The 14,231-nt window shown below is 33.7% G+C and overlaps 1 protein-coding gene across 1 annotated transcript in view; it reads right to left on the reverse strand.

Annotated features, from left to right (window-relative positions):
- GTF2E2 (general transcription factor IIE subunit 2) overlaps window positions 1–14,231 on the reverse strand; it is a 71,463-nt gene that overhangs the window by 24,254 nt on the left and 32,978 nt on the right. Inside the window, exon 6 of the mRNA XM_058525152.1 lies at window positions 1,193–1,286. Coding sequence (XP_058381135.1) covers window positions 1,193–1,286 — 94 coding nt within the window. The remainder of the gene's footprint in view (window positions 1–1,192; window positions 1,287–14,231) is intronic.

Below are 14,231 nucleotides of genomic sequence, written 5' to 3' on the forward strand. Positions count from 1 at the left end.
TAAAAGAACTGGAAAGCTTTGCAAATTTTTGTTTAATTAAGAAACATTATTGAGAACCAACTACATACGAGGTACTCTCAATCACAATTTTCACAAAAACACAATATTCTATTTCCTAAAACAAATCATGATCATCTAAGTACCTTGAAGTTGACTAAACTGCTATCTATAAGGGCCACAAACCTGAATATCTACAGCCAGATAAAACATAATAGAAAAACTTATAGTTATTGTACCAATTACAAAATCATAATTAACACATCTGTGGGCTACTAAAGGGATGAGACTTATAAAAGCATTTCTTTTACAAAATTATTCATTCAATAGAATCTCTTCTATTTCACGCCATAAAGAAGAGTCAATATGAAGACCAGGCAGGCATAGTAATAGTTTCACTATTTGGAGTCTAATATTACTTTTTTACTCTGCGTACTTCTATATTGTTAGAATATTTTGCTGTGAGTTTCTATTACTTTAGAAATTTTATAATTAAAATGACGTTCAATTCTTCTCTTGCCTTTTTATAAAACTTCAAAATTAATATAAATTTAAAGTAAAATATATTTGCTTAAATGAGAATTTCTACTTATATAGCAAAGAAATTTCTCATGACTATATCCTTAATTACTAATTTACATGACAAATATTGATGAAATATTTTTAAACTAAAATCCAAAATATATGTATCACACATTTAGTAGAAGACTCAACATATAGCTTAGCATCCAACACTACAACTGTCAGAAAGAAAAAAGTAATCTCCTTCCTTATCCAACTTGATCAAAAGATTCGTAAGTTATTTAAAAGAATATCAGTCACCAACAAAAATTTATTCTTTATTCCACCCTGCATCAAGCTTTCATATCAAGATTTGAAGTAATATTTGTAAAATAATAGAAATAAAGAAATAAAACTCATGCTTGCTATACCTGAGCTATAAGCATAAGAAATCATCAACTGCTATACCATGACTGTAAGTACAATTAACCTAAAATCTTTCAAATTACATATTTCAAATTAAATTGGATTCTGAGAAACATCTTAGACATAGAAGTTATTAGCCCTAAGAAATAATACTAAAAAAGCAGTATTATAAAATTTAAGTTATAATTATATTTATAAATATAAACTTTGTCACTCAATCTGCAACACACTTGCAAACTAAAGAAAGTATCTACACAGAACGGCTCACCTTCATCCACAGAAAATTGACAGCTCTTATCATTGAAGAAAAGAATTTTCTTCTTATCAGGACGATTTACAAATAGTATCTGGTCCCCTAAAGCCTTAAAGATAAAGAAAAAATTTTCAGTTAACTCCAAATTACCTCACCCCCCAAAAAACGTTTTTACAACAAAAAATTCCCATTTCTTTTAATCCTTAATATACCATTAGGGTCCACCAGGCCCAATTTTAGTTCTTTAGTTCAACAGTTCTTGAACAGTTCTATTTTTAAAAATTGATATTTCAAGACTTTTATTCTTAGAGATCTTCCAAAGTAAAAAAAGAAAATTATTTTTTAAAAATAAAATAAAATTCAATCTATGTTGCAATTATGGTTTGGGTCCATTGGACCTTTTTATTAATCTGAGAAAAATTATGGGATCTTAGTGTTCTTACTTTTCCTCTACCTTGAAATATACTGCTACTTATTCATCATTACCCATCAATTATTTCCAATTATGCTTTAGAAAGTTAAAATTATAAGAAAATAGAAGAATGATTAAATCGCCCAGAAGTTTGATGCAGCAGTGAAATAAATAGCTATCCTCCAGTTTTTTACTGCATTGCCGGAAGGACTGCATCATCTTTCAAGAAAATAAAGAGTGGAGTAGTCTTCATTGTCTTTTAGCTTTCATTGAGCATATCTGACAATTCAAAATTTTTTATTTTCTACTCCTCAGAGCAATGACAAGAAAAGTGACAGAAGATAGTTCACTATTATTAACAAATAAGAACAAGAATGCAAAAATCCAGATAGCAGCACTCTAGACTCTAATGATGATGGTAAAATTCATCATAGAATTAGTCTCAAACTATGAGTCTTTAGAAGACAATACCATAGCTGAATAACCTCAAGCTTAAGAATCAATGAGTGAACAACATATTTCTAAGGACATAAAGGAAATAAGGTATTTTCATTCAGTTAATTATTCAACAGGAAGGACTTCATCATATAATACTGTGTGATAGTTTACCATCTCACTTTGCTAAAAGGACATATAATAGTAATCTTCCATCTTTCTCATTTCTGTTTGCCAAAATGTACTTGATACAGAGGTTTGCTATACTAAAATATTAAAATTTCAAATAAAGCTGTTTTCACCAACCCTTTATTCTTATTTATGTAAATTATTCATAACATGACTTGAAATACTTTTAAAAATAATAAAATAGACTCCATTAGGCCCTGTGGTAAATGGTAATGATTATATATGTAAAACAAATAAAAAGAACTCTAAAGACATTGCGGAAAGAAATTAAAGAAAACAAATAAATGGAAAAACATCGGTGTTCATGGATCAGAATACTTAAAATATTGTTAAGATGTCAGTAATATCAAAAGCAATCTATAGATTCAATGCAATCCCTATCACAATTCCAAGAGCACTTTCTGCAGAAACAGAAAAACCCATCCTAAAATTAATGTGGAATCTCAAGGGATCCTGAATAGCCAAAACAATTTTGAAAAAGAATCAAGTTGGAGGTCCCATAGTTCCTGATTTCAAAATGTACCATAGAAGAATCTGTGAAGACGGCAGAATAGGAAGCACGAGGAATCTGTCTCCCAACCTAGACAACAACTGCACCGGCAGAATCTGTCTGAAAATTAGAAAGTGACCATGCATGCCCAAGGAAAGAGTCAGAAAAGACCTGAGAAGACCTTAAGTTTACACCTCAGGCTAATTCCCAGCACAGTGACAGGGTACAACAATCAAAAAACCAGTAACAAAAAATAGCAAAACCTGGGGAAGAGGAAGAATCTGATTTCCAGAGTTACCACATTATTAGATTCAAACGTCCGGTTTTCAACAAAAATATCACAAAGCATACAAAGAAACAGGCAAGTATGGCCCATTCAAAGGAAAAAAATAAATCAACAGTCCCTGAAAAAGACCTAAGGGTAAATATCCCAGACAAAAACTTTTAAAACAACTGTCCCAGAGATGCTCAAAGAACAAAAGGAAGATGTGAAGAAAGGCAAGAAAACAATGTATGAACAAAATGGAAATATTAATAACGAGATAGAAAACCTACAAAGAAACCAAAAAGAAATTCTGGAGCTGAAAGTACAGTAAATAAATTGAAAATTTCACTACAGGGACTGAAAGGCAGACGGAGCAGGCAGACGAATGAATCAGTGAACTTGAAGATAGGACAATGGAAATTATCAAGTATGCAAAACAGACAGAAAAAAGATTGAAGAAAAAGTGAACAGAGCCTCAAAGACCTCTGGAACACCATTAAGTGGACCAACATATAAATCGTGCAAGTCCCAAAAGGAGAAGAGAGAAAGGGGCAGAGAGAATATCTGAAGAAATAATGGATGAAAACTTCCCAAATTTGATGGAAGATATGAATATCAACAACCAAGATGCTCAATGACCTCCAAGTAAAATGAACTCATAGACTCATGCTGAGACACATTATAAACAAGCTTTCAAAAGACAAAGAGAATCTTGAAAGCATCAAGAGAAAAGTAAACCATCACATACTCAAGATACTCAATAAGATAAAAAATAGATTCCTCATCAGAAACTTTAGAGGCCAGAAGGTAATGGGCTGATATATTCAAAGTGCTAAAAAAAAAAAAAAAAAAAAAAAAAAACAGTCAACCAAGAATGTTATTTGCAGCAAATCTGTCCTTCAAAAGTGAGGGAGAGATTAAGACATTCCCAGATTTAAAAAAAAAAGCTGAGAGAATTCATTACCACTAGATCTGCCCTGCAAGAAATGCTCAAGGGAGTCCTGCACGGTAAAATGAAAGAACACTAGACAGTAACTCAAAGTAGTATGAAGAAATGAAGACCTCAATAAAGGTAAATACACAGGCAATTATAAAAGCTAGTATTATTGTAATAACAGTTTGTCACTCTATATTTTGTTTTCTACATGATTTAAGAGACTAATACATTTTCAAAAAGCAATTATTAGTCTACAAACTAGTATTATTTTAACTTTGCTCTGTAAATACAAAGTTTGTCTTCTACATAATTTAAGACACTAATGGTTTTAAGAGAATTATTAGTTTATGTTTTGGAGAACACAGTGTATAATTTTGTAAAGATGTAATTTTGTGAAATCAACAACCGAAAGGGGTGGGAATGGAGCTCTAAAGGAGTAGTTTTTATGTTACTGACATTAACCTGATATAATTTCAAATTAGAGTGTTACAACATTGCCAAGTTAAATATAATCCCCATGGTAACCACAAAGAAAACAGCTACACAACATACATGAAGGAAATAAGAAATTTAAACATTTCAATATAAAAAAATCAACTAAACAGAAAAGAAAACAGTAATGCAGGAAACGAAGTGCAAAAAAGCTAGAAGGCATATAGAAAACAAATAGCAAAATGACAGAACTAAGACCCTCCTTATCAGTAATTACTTTACAAGTAAATAGATTAAACTCACCAATCAAAAGACAAAGATTGGCAGAATGAATAAAAATACACGATCCAACTCTATGCAACCTACAAGAAACTCATTTGAGATTCACTGAAAGTGAAAGGATGCAAAAAGATATTCCATGCAAACAGTAACCAAAAGAGAGTGGGGGTAGCTATAATAATATCAGACAAAATAGACTTTAAATCAGAAAAAGTTACAAGAGACAAGGAAGGACATTATATATTAATAAAAGGTTCAATACAGCAAAAAGATATAATGATTATAAATATTTATGCATATAATGATAGACCAGCAAAATATACACAGCAAAAAATGACAGAATTGAAGAAAGAAATAGTTGTACAGTCATAGTTGGAGACTTCGATATCCCATTCTCAATAATGGACAGAACAGGACAAAAAATAAGGAAACAAGTTAATACAATAAACCAACTAGATCTAAAAGACATATACAGAACACTCTACTCAACAATAGCATTCACAATCTTCTCAAATGCACAGGGGACACTTTCCAGATAGACCATATGTTAGGCCACAAACTACGTCTCAACAGATTTGAAGAGAAATCCTACAAAGTATTTTCTCCAACCACAACAGAATAAAGTTAGAAATCAACAGCAGAAGTAAAACTGGAAAATTCACAAATTTGTGGAAATTATAATACACTCTTAAAGAACCAATGTATCAAACAAGAAATCACAGCATACCAAAACTTATGGGACACAGAGAAAGTAGTGCTAAGGGGGAAAGTTATAACTATAAAGGCCTACATTAAAAAACAAAAAAGATCTCAAATCATCAACCTAAATTTACAACTTAAGGAACTAGAAAAAGAAGAACAAACTAAACCCAAAGCTAACAGAAGGAAGGAAAAAGAATACAGCAGTGAAAAATGAAATGGAGAATAGAAAAACAAAATTAACAGAACCAAAAGTTGGTTCTTTGAAAAGATCAACAAAATCCATAAACCTTTACCGAGGTGGACAAAGAAAAAAACAGAGAACACTCAATTTACTGAAATCAGAAATGAAAATAAGGACATTACTACCAATTCTACAAAAATAAAAAGCATTATAAGAGAGTACTATGAACAATCGTACACCAACAAATTGGATAACCAGAAGAAATGGACAAATTCCTAGAAACACAAAACCTACCAAGACTAAATCACAAAGAAGAGCCAGCTCTGACAGCCTAGCGGTCGAAGTTTGGCGTACTCTGCTTCAGTGGCCCGGGTTCACTTCCCGGGCATGGAACTATACCACTTGTCTGTCAGTAGCCATGCTGTGGCGGCAGCTCACACAGAAGAACCAGAAGAACTTACAACTAAACACAACTACATACTGGGGCTTTAGGGGGAAAAAAGGAAGGAAGATTGGCAACAGATGTTAGCTTAGGGGGAATCTTCCCCTACAAAAAAAAAAAGAAAGAAAGAAAGAAGAAATACAAAATCTAAATAGATCGATAACTAGTAAAGACATTGAAACAGTAATCAAAAATCTCCCAACAAAGAAAAGCCCTGGCCCAGATGGCTTACTGGTGAATTCTACCAACAATTAAATCAGAACAATCCTTCTCAAACTTTTCCAAAAAATTGAAGAGGAGAAAACACTTACTAACTCCTTCAGTGAGGCCAGTATTATCCTGATACCAAACTCAGATGAAGACACTACAAGAAAACTACAGACCACTATCCCTTATGAACATCAATGTCAAAATCATTAATAAAATACTAGAAAACTGAATTCAGCAGCATATTAAAAGGTTTATACATCATAACCAAGTGGAATTTACTCCTTGAATGCAAGAATGGTTCAACATATGAAAATTGATCATCATGTAATATACCACATTAACAGAATAAAGGGAAAAAATACATGATCTCAATTGAGACAGAAAAAGCATTTAACAAAATTCAAAACTTCTTCATGATAAAAACACTCAACAAACTAGGAATAAAAGAAAACTACCCCAACTTACTAAAAGCCAAAAATGAAAAACCTACAGCAAACATAATACTCAATGGTGAAAGACTGAAAGCTTTACCTCTAAGATCAGGAACAAAGCAACGATGCCCACTTTTGCCCCTTCTATTCCACACAGTACTGGAAGTTCTAGCCAGAACAATTAGGCAAGGAAAAAAAATAAAATGCACCCAAATTGAAAAGAAAGAAATAGAATTATCTCTGTTTGCAGATAATATGATATTATAAGTAGAAAACCCTAAAGACTGCACCAAAAAACTGTTATTGCAGGACAAAATGGAGTGCCACAATATATTCAAAGTGCTGAAAAGAAAAAAGAAAAAATCCCAACAAAGAATACTCTACCTAGCAAAGTTGTTATTCAAAACTGAAAGAGAGGTAGAAAGTTTTCCAGACAAGCAAAAGCTAAAGGAGTTCATCAACACTAAACTGGCCTTACAAGTACTGTTAAAGAGACTTCTTTAAGCTGAAACAAAAGGGTGCTAATTAAAACAAGAAAACATATAAAAGTATAAATGTCAATGGTAAAGGTAAATATACAGTAAAGGTAGTGGGTTAACCAGTTTTAAAGCTAGTATAAAGGTTAAAAGACAAAAGTAGTAAAAATAACTATAACTACAATAATTAGTTAAGGGATACACAAGATAAAAAATGAAAAATGTAACGTTAAAAACATAAAACGTGAGAAGGAAGAAGAAAAATATACAGCTTTAGAATGCATTCAAATTTAAGTTACAAACTTAAAATAGACTGTTATTAATATAAGTTCTTATATATAAACTTCATGGTAACCACAAAGCAAAAACCTATAGTAAATACACAAAAGATAAAGAGAAAGGAATCTAAACATACCACTAAAGAAAGTCATCAAACCACAAAAGAAGATAGCAAGAGAAGAAATGAATAAAAGTACTACAAAACAGCCAGAAAACATTTAACAAAATGGCAATAAGTACATAACTATCAATAATTATTTTAAATACATAAACTGAATTCTCCAATCAAAAGACATAGAGGGCTGAATGGATTAAAGAGAAAAAGATTCATCTATATGCTGCCTACAAAAGACTCACTTTATATGTGAGGACAAACACACACTGAAAGTGAAGGGATGGAAAAAGATATTCCATACAAATGGAAACCAAAAGAGAGCTGGAGTAGCTATGCTTATATCAGACAAAAGAGACCTTAAAACAGACTGTAATATGAGACAAAGAAGAGCATTACATACTGATAAAGCAGTCAATCCAACAAGAGGATATACATTTGTAAATATTTATGCACTCAACATAGGAGCAGGTAAATATATAAAGCAAATATTAACAGATCTAAAGGGAGAAATAGACAGCAGTACAATAATTGTAGGGAGCTTTATTACCCCACTTTCATCAATGCATAGATCATTCAGACAGAAAATCAATAAGGAAACATCAGCTTTAAATGACACATTAGACGAGATGGACTTAAGAGAAATATACAGAACATTCCACCCAAAAGCAACAGAACACACATTCTTCTCAAGTGCAGATGGAACATTCTCCAGAAGACATCACATATTAGACCACAAAACAAGTCTTAATAAATTTAAGAAGACTGGAATCATATCAAGCATCTTTTCTGACCATAATGGTATGAAACTAGAAATCAATTACAAAAAGAAAAGTGGAAAATTCACAAATACGTGGAGATTAAACAACATCTTACTGAACAATCAATGGCTCAAAGAAGAAATCAAGAGAAATCAAAAAATACCTTGAGACAAATGAAAATGGACATACAACATACCAAAATTTACGGGTTGCAGCAAAAGCAGTTCTAAGAGGGAAGTTTATACCTATAAGTATCTATATCATAAAACAAAAGAAAAACCTCAAATAAACAACTTAACTTTACACCTAAAGGAACTAGAAAAAGAACAACAAAGCCCAAAGTTAGAAGGAAGGAAACAGCAAAGATCAGAGCGAAAATAAATGAAATACAGACTAAAAAGACAACAGAAAAGATCAATGCGGGCCGGCCCCGTGGCTTAGCGGTTAAGTGCCTGCGCTCCGCTGCTGGCGGCCCGGGTTCGGATCCCGGGCGCGCACCGACGCACTGCTTCTCCGGCCATGCTGAGGCCACGTCCCACATACAGCAACTAGAAGGATGTGCAGCTACGACATACAACTATCTACTGGGGCTTGGGGGGAAAAAATAAATAAAAGAAAAGATCAATGAAACTAAGAGATGATTCTCCAAAAAGATAAAATTGACAAGCCTTTAGCTAGATTCACCAAGAAAAAAAGAGAGAAGACTCAAATTCAGAAATAAGAGACTTTACAAGTGATACCACAGAAATACAAAAGATCATAAGAGACTACTATGAACAACTATACACCAACAAACTGAACAACCTAGAAGAAATGGATAAATTCTTAGAAACATAATACCTAACAAGACTGAATCATAAAGAAACAGGAAATCTGAACAGACCATTTACAATAAGAAGATTGAATCAATAATCAAAAACCTCCCAACAAAAAAAAGTTCAAGAATAGATGACTTCACTGGTGAAGTCTACCAAATATTCAAAGAAGAATTAATAGCAATTCTTCTCAAACTCTTCCAAAAAAAAATAGACGAGGAAACATTTCCAAACTCATTTTACAAATCAAGCATTACTCTGACATCAAAACCAGACAAGGACACCACAAGAAAAGAAAATTACAGGCCAATATCCCTGATGAACATAGACACAAAAATCCTAACAAAATATTAGTAAACTGAATTCAACAATACATTAAAAGGATCATACACCATGATCAAGTGGGATTTATTCCAGGCATGCAAGGACTGTTCAACGTCCACAAATAAATCAACGTGATACACCAGATTAACAAAATCAAAGATAAAAATCATATGAACATCTCAATAGATGCAAAAAAAGCATCTGACAAAATTCAGCATCCATGTATGACAAAAACGCTCAACAAAATGGATACAGAGGAAACGTACCTCAACATAATAAACACCACATCTGACCAACCCACAGCTGACATCATACTCAATGGTGAAAAGCTGAAAGCTTTTCCTCTAAAATCAGTAACAAGAATGCTCACTCTTGTCATTTTTATTGAACTGTACTGGAAGTCCTAGCCACGAAATTAGGCAAAAAAAAGAAATAAAAAACATTCATATTGGCAAGGAAGAAACACAACTGTCTCTATTTGCAGATGGCATATTATATGTAGAAAACCCTAAAGACTCCACCAAAAAACTGTTAGAACTAACCAATGAATTCAGTAAAGCTGCAGCATACAAAATCAATATACAAAAATCTGTTGCATTTCTAACACTAATAACCATCAGAAAGAGCGAATAAGAAAACAATCCCATTTAAATTGCATCAAAAAGAATAAAATATCTAGGAATAAACTTAACAAAGGAAGTGAAAGACCTGCACACTAAAAATTTTAAGACACTGATGAAAGAAGTTGAAGAAGACACAAATAAATGGTAAGATATTCTGCACTCATGGATTAAAAGATGAATATTGTTAAAATGTCCACATTACCCAATGCAATCTACAGATTCAATGCAATCCTTATCAAAATTCCAATGTCATTTTTCACAGAAATAGAAAAAAACCATCCTAAAATTCGTATGGAACCACAAAAGACCCTGAATAGCCAAAGCAATCTTGAAACAGAAGAACAAAGCTAGAGGCATCATGCTCCCTGATTTCAAACTATATTGCAAAGCTACAGTAATCAAAATAGTAAGGTACTGGCATAGAAACAGACACATAGATCAATGGAAAAGAACAGACAGCCCAGAAATAAACTCATGCATGTATAGTCAATTAATTTATGAAAAAAGAACCAAGAATATACAATGGGGAAAGAACAGTCTCCTCAATAAATGGTGCTCGGAAAACTGGACAGCCAAATGCAATAGAATGAAATCGGACAACTACTTTACACTATACGCAAAAATTAATTCAAAATAGATTCAAGACTTGAATTTAAGACCTGAAACCATAAAACTCCCAGAAGAAAATATAGGCAGTAAACTCCTTGATATCTGTCTTGGGAATGATTTATTGGATTTGACACCAAAAGGGCAACAAAAGCAAAAATAAGTGGGACTACATCAAACTAAAAAGCTTCTGCATAGCAACGTAAATTATCAACAAAATGAAAAGATAACCTACTGAATGGGAGAAAATATTTGCAAATCATATACCTGATAAGGGGTTAATATCCAAGATACATAAAGAACTCATGGAACTCAACAGCAAAAAAACCAAACAATCCAATCTAAAAATGGGCACAGAATCTAAACAGACATTTTCCCAAAGAAAACATACAGATGGCCAACAGGTACATAAAAAGATGCTCAACAACACTAATGATCAGGGAAATGCAAATCAAAACCACAATGACATATCACCTCACACCTGTTAAACTGGCTATTATCAAAAAAGACAAGAAATAACAAGTGTTGGTGAAGATGTGGAGAAAATGGAACCCTTGTGCATTGTTGGTGGAAATGTAAATTGGTACAGACACTATGGAAAACAGTATGGAGATTCCTCAAAAAATTAAAAATAGAACTTCCATATGATCCAGCAATCCCACTTCTGATTACAGTAGTCCCCCTTATCAACGGGGGGATTCGGGACCCTCAGTGGATGCCTGAAACCATGGACAGTACCAAACTCTATAAATACTATATTTTTTCCTATACATACATACCTATGATGAAGTTTAATTTATAAATTAGGCACAATAAGAAATTACCACCAATAACTAGTAATAATATAAAACAATTATAGGGGCCGGCCCCGTGGCTTAGCGGTTAAGGGCGCGCGCTCCGCTGCTGGCGGCCCGGGTTCAGATCCCAGGCGCGCACCGACGCACCGCTTCTCCGGCCATGCTGAGGCCATGTCCCACATACAGCAACTAGAGGGATGCGCAGCTATGACACACAACTACCTACTGGGGCTTTGGGAGGAAAAAAATAAATAAATAAATAAAATTTAAAAAAACAATTATAACAATATACTGTAAGAAAAGTTATGTGAATGTGGTCTCTCTCAAAATATCTTATTGTACTGTACTCACTCTTCTTGTGATGATGTGAGATGATATAATGTCTATGTGATAGGATAAAGTGAGGTGAATGATAAAGGAATTGTGACATAGCATTAGGTTACTACTGACCTTCTGACAATACGTCAGAAGGAGCATCATTGAGCCAAGACAATGTCAACGGCTGGATGTCAGGAACAGACAATGTCAATGGACGGGGACCCAACAAAGGGATGATTCATGTCCCAGGAAGGATGGTGCAAGATTTCATCATGCTACTCAGAACAGCATAGAATTTAAAACTTACGAATTTTTTATTTCTGGAATTTTCCATTTAATATTTTCAGACCACAGGTAACTGAAACCACAGAAAGTGAAACCACAGATAAGGGGGGACTACTGTATTTATCCAAAGAAAATGAAAACACTAACTCAAAAAGATATATGTACCCTCATGTTCATTGCAGCATTATTTACAACAGCCAAGATACAGAAATAATCTAAGTGTCCAATGATGGATGAATGGATAAAGAAAATGTGACATGGCCAATAAGCACATGAAAAGATGCTCAACATCATTAATCATTAGGGAAACACAAATCAAAACTACAATTAGATACCACCTCACACGTATTAGGATGGCTACTATCAAAAAAACAGATAAGAAGGGGGCCGGCCCGGTGGCGCAAGCGGTTAGGTGCGCGCGCTCCGCTGCGGCGGCCCGGGGTTCGCTGGTTCGGATCCCAGGCGCGCACCGACGCACTGCTTGGCAAGCCATGCTGTGGCGGCGTCCCATATAAAGTGGAGGAAGATGGGCACAGATGTTAGCCCAGGGCCGTCTTCCTCAGCAAAAAAAAAGAGGAGGATTGGCGGATGTTAGCACAGGGCTGATCTCCTCACAAAAAAAAAAAAAAAAACAGATAAGAAGTATTGGCAAGCACATGGAGAAACCTGAACTTTTGTCCACTATTAGCGGGAATGTAAAATGGTAAAGCTGCTGTGGAAAACAGTATGGTGGTTCCTCAAAAAATTAAAAATAGAATTACCACATGATCTACGAATTCCATCTCCAGGTATATATCCTAAAGAATTGAAAGCAGAGGCTTGAAGAGATATTTGTACACGTATGTTCACAGCAGCACTATTCACAATAGTTAAAACATGGACGCACAAATGGATAAGCAAAACATGGTATATAAATACAATGGAATATTATTCAACGTTAAAAGGAAGGAAGTATTCTGATAGATGCTACATCATACATGAACCCTGAGGACATGACGCTAAGTGAAATAAGCCAAACACACAAAAAAAACAGTGTATTATTCTACTTATATGAGGTACTCAGAGTAGTCAAAATCACAGAAAGTAGAATGGTGGTTGCCAGGGACTGGGGAGCGGGAAAGGGGGAGTTGTTGTTTAATGGGTGTAGTTTCAGTCTTGCAAAATGTAAAAGTTCTGGAGCTCTTTGGCACAACAACGTGAATATACTCAACATTACTGAACTATACACTTAAAAATGGTTAAAATAATGTACAACAAAAATTTCACAATAAAGAAAAAAATGGTTAAGATGTTAAATTTATGTGTTTTTTACTATAATGTAAAAAATTTGTTAATTAACAAAAACAACCCTGTGGATTAGCTGATTCAATACACCACCTTAAAATTAAACCATATTACAAATGCAGACTGGCCTATTAAGACTATATTGGCTGTTAATTATTAGAAAACCCCAAAAAACAATTACTGAGGGATGAGTGATTTGGAACAGTCACTGGTTTTCCTCATTTTTTTCTTGCTTTTGCAGAGTCCTTTTTGTTCCTTGCTAGCACTATACTATACATTTTTTCAAAGTACTGTTTGGTCAACAAAATGAACATATGAAGTAATAGTTATCTTCCATCTCCACCAAGAACTGAACAAAAGGAAGCAACACAGAAGAGATTTAACTTAATTATGCCAAAGAACTCCCTTGAGAAATTACTTAAGATAGAACACATCTTCACATTTTTAAGAACAGAATAAAAAATCTGAGTTTCAAACAATTCAGAAATAATCCTGCCTGAAAATGAAATGGATTGTATGCTTTTCATGACCTCTTCAAGTCTAATCCTTAGGGAACAGAGCACCACTAAAGGTAGGGCGTCAAAGTGACTTTATATCACGAAATTATTTAAAATAGAATAAGCAATTATCAGTTTACATCACTGTTCTACTTTAGAATGTAATGAAAAGCCTGCACAGTAACAATACCAGCCCCTATCAAAATGGAAAAAAAGAAAGGAGCAGGAAACATAACTAGCGCTCTAAACGTTAAGCTAGGATTCAGTAGTTCTACCTTTCAACATGCTATAAAGTGCATAATTTATCAACTTTGGTCACACATTACTTGCAACATTTGTGCAGGTTAAGTTTAGACACTTTCAGGTTAAAAATCTTAAGAGGGTCCTGCTTCTGGTAATGGTCAAGTAGCTCTTAAGGGACCAACCTTCCCACAGAAAACTACTATCAAGTTTGGACAAGACATTTTAAAAA

The sequence above is a fragment of the Diceros bicornis genome, chromosome 29, assembly GCF_020826845.1.
Source record: "Diceros bicornis minor isolate mBicDic1 chromosome 29, mDicBic1.mat.cur, whole genome shotgun sequence".
In the NCBI taxonomy this organism is placed as follows: domain Eukaryota; kingdom Metazoa; phylum Chordata; class Mammalia; order Perissodactyla; family Rhinocerotidae; genus Diceros; species Diceros bicornis.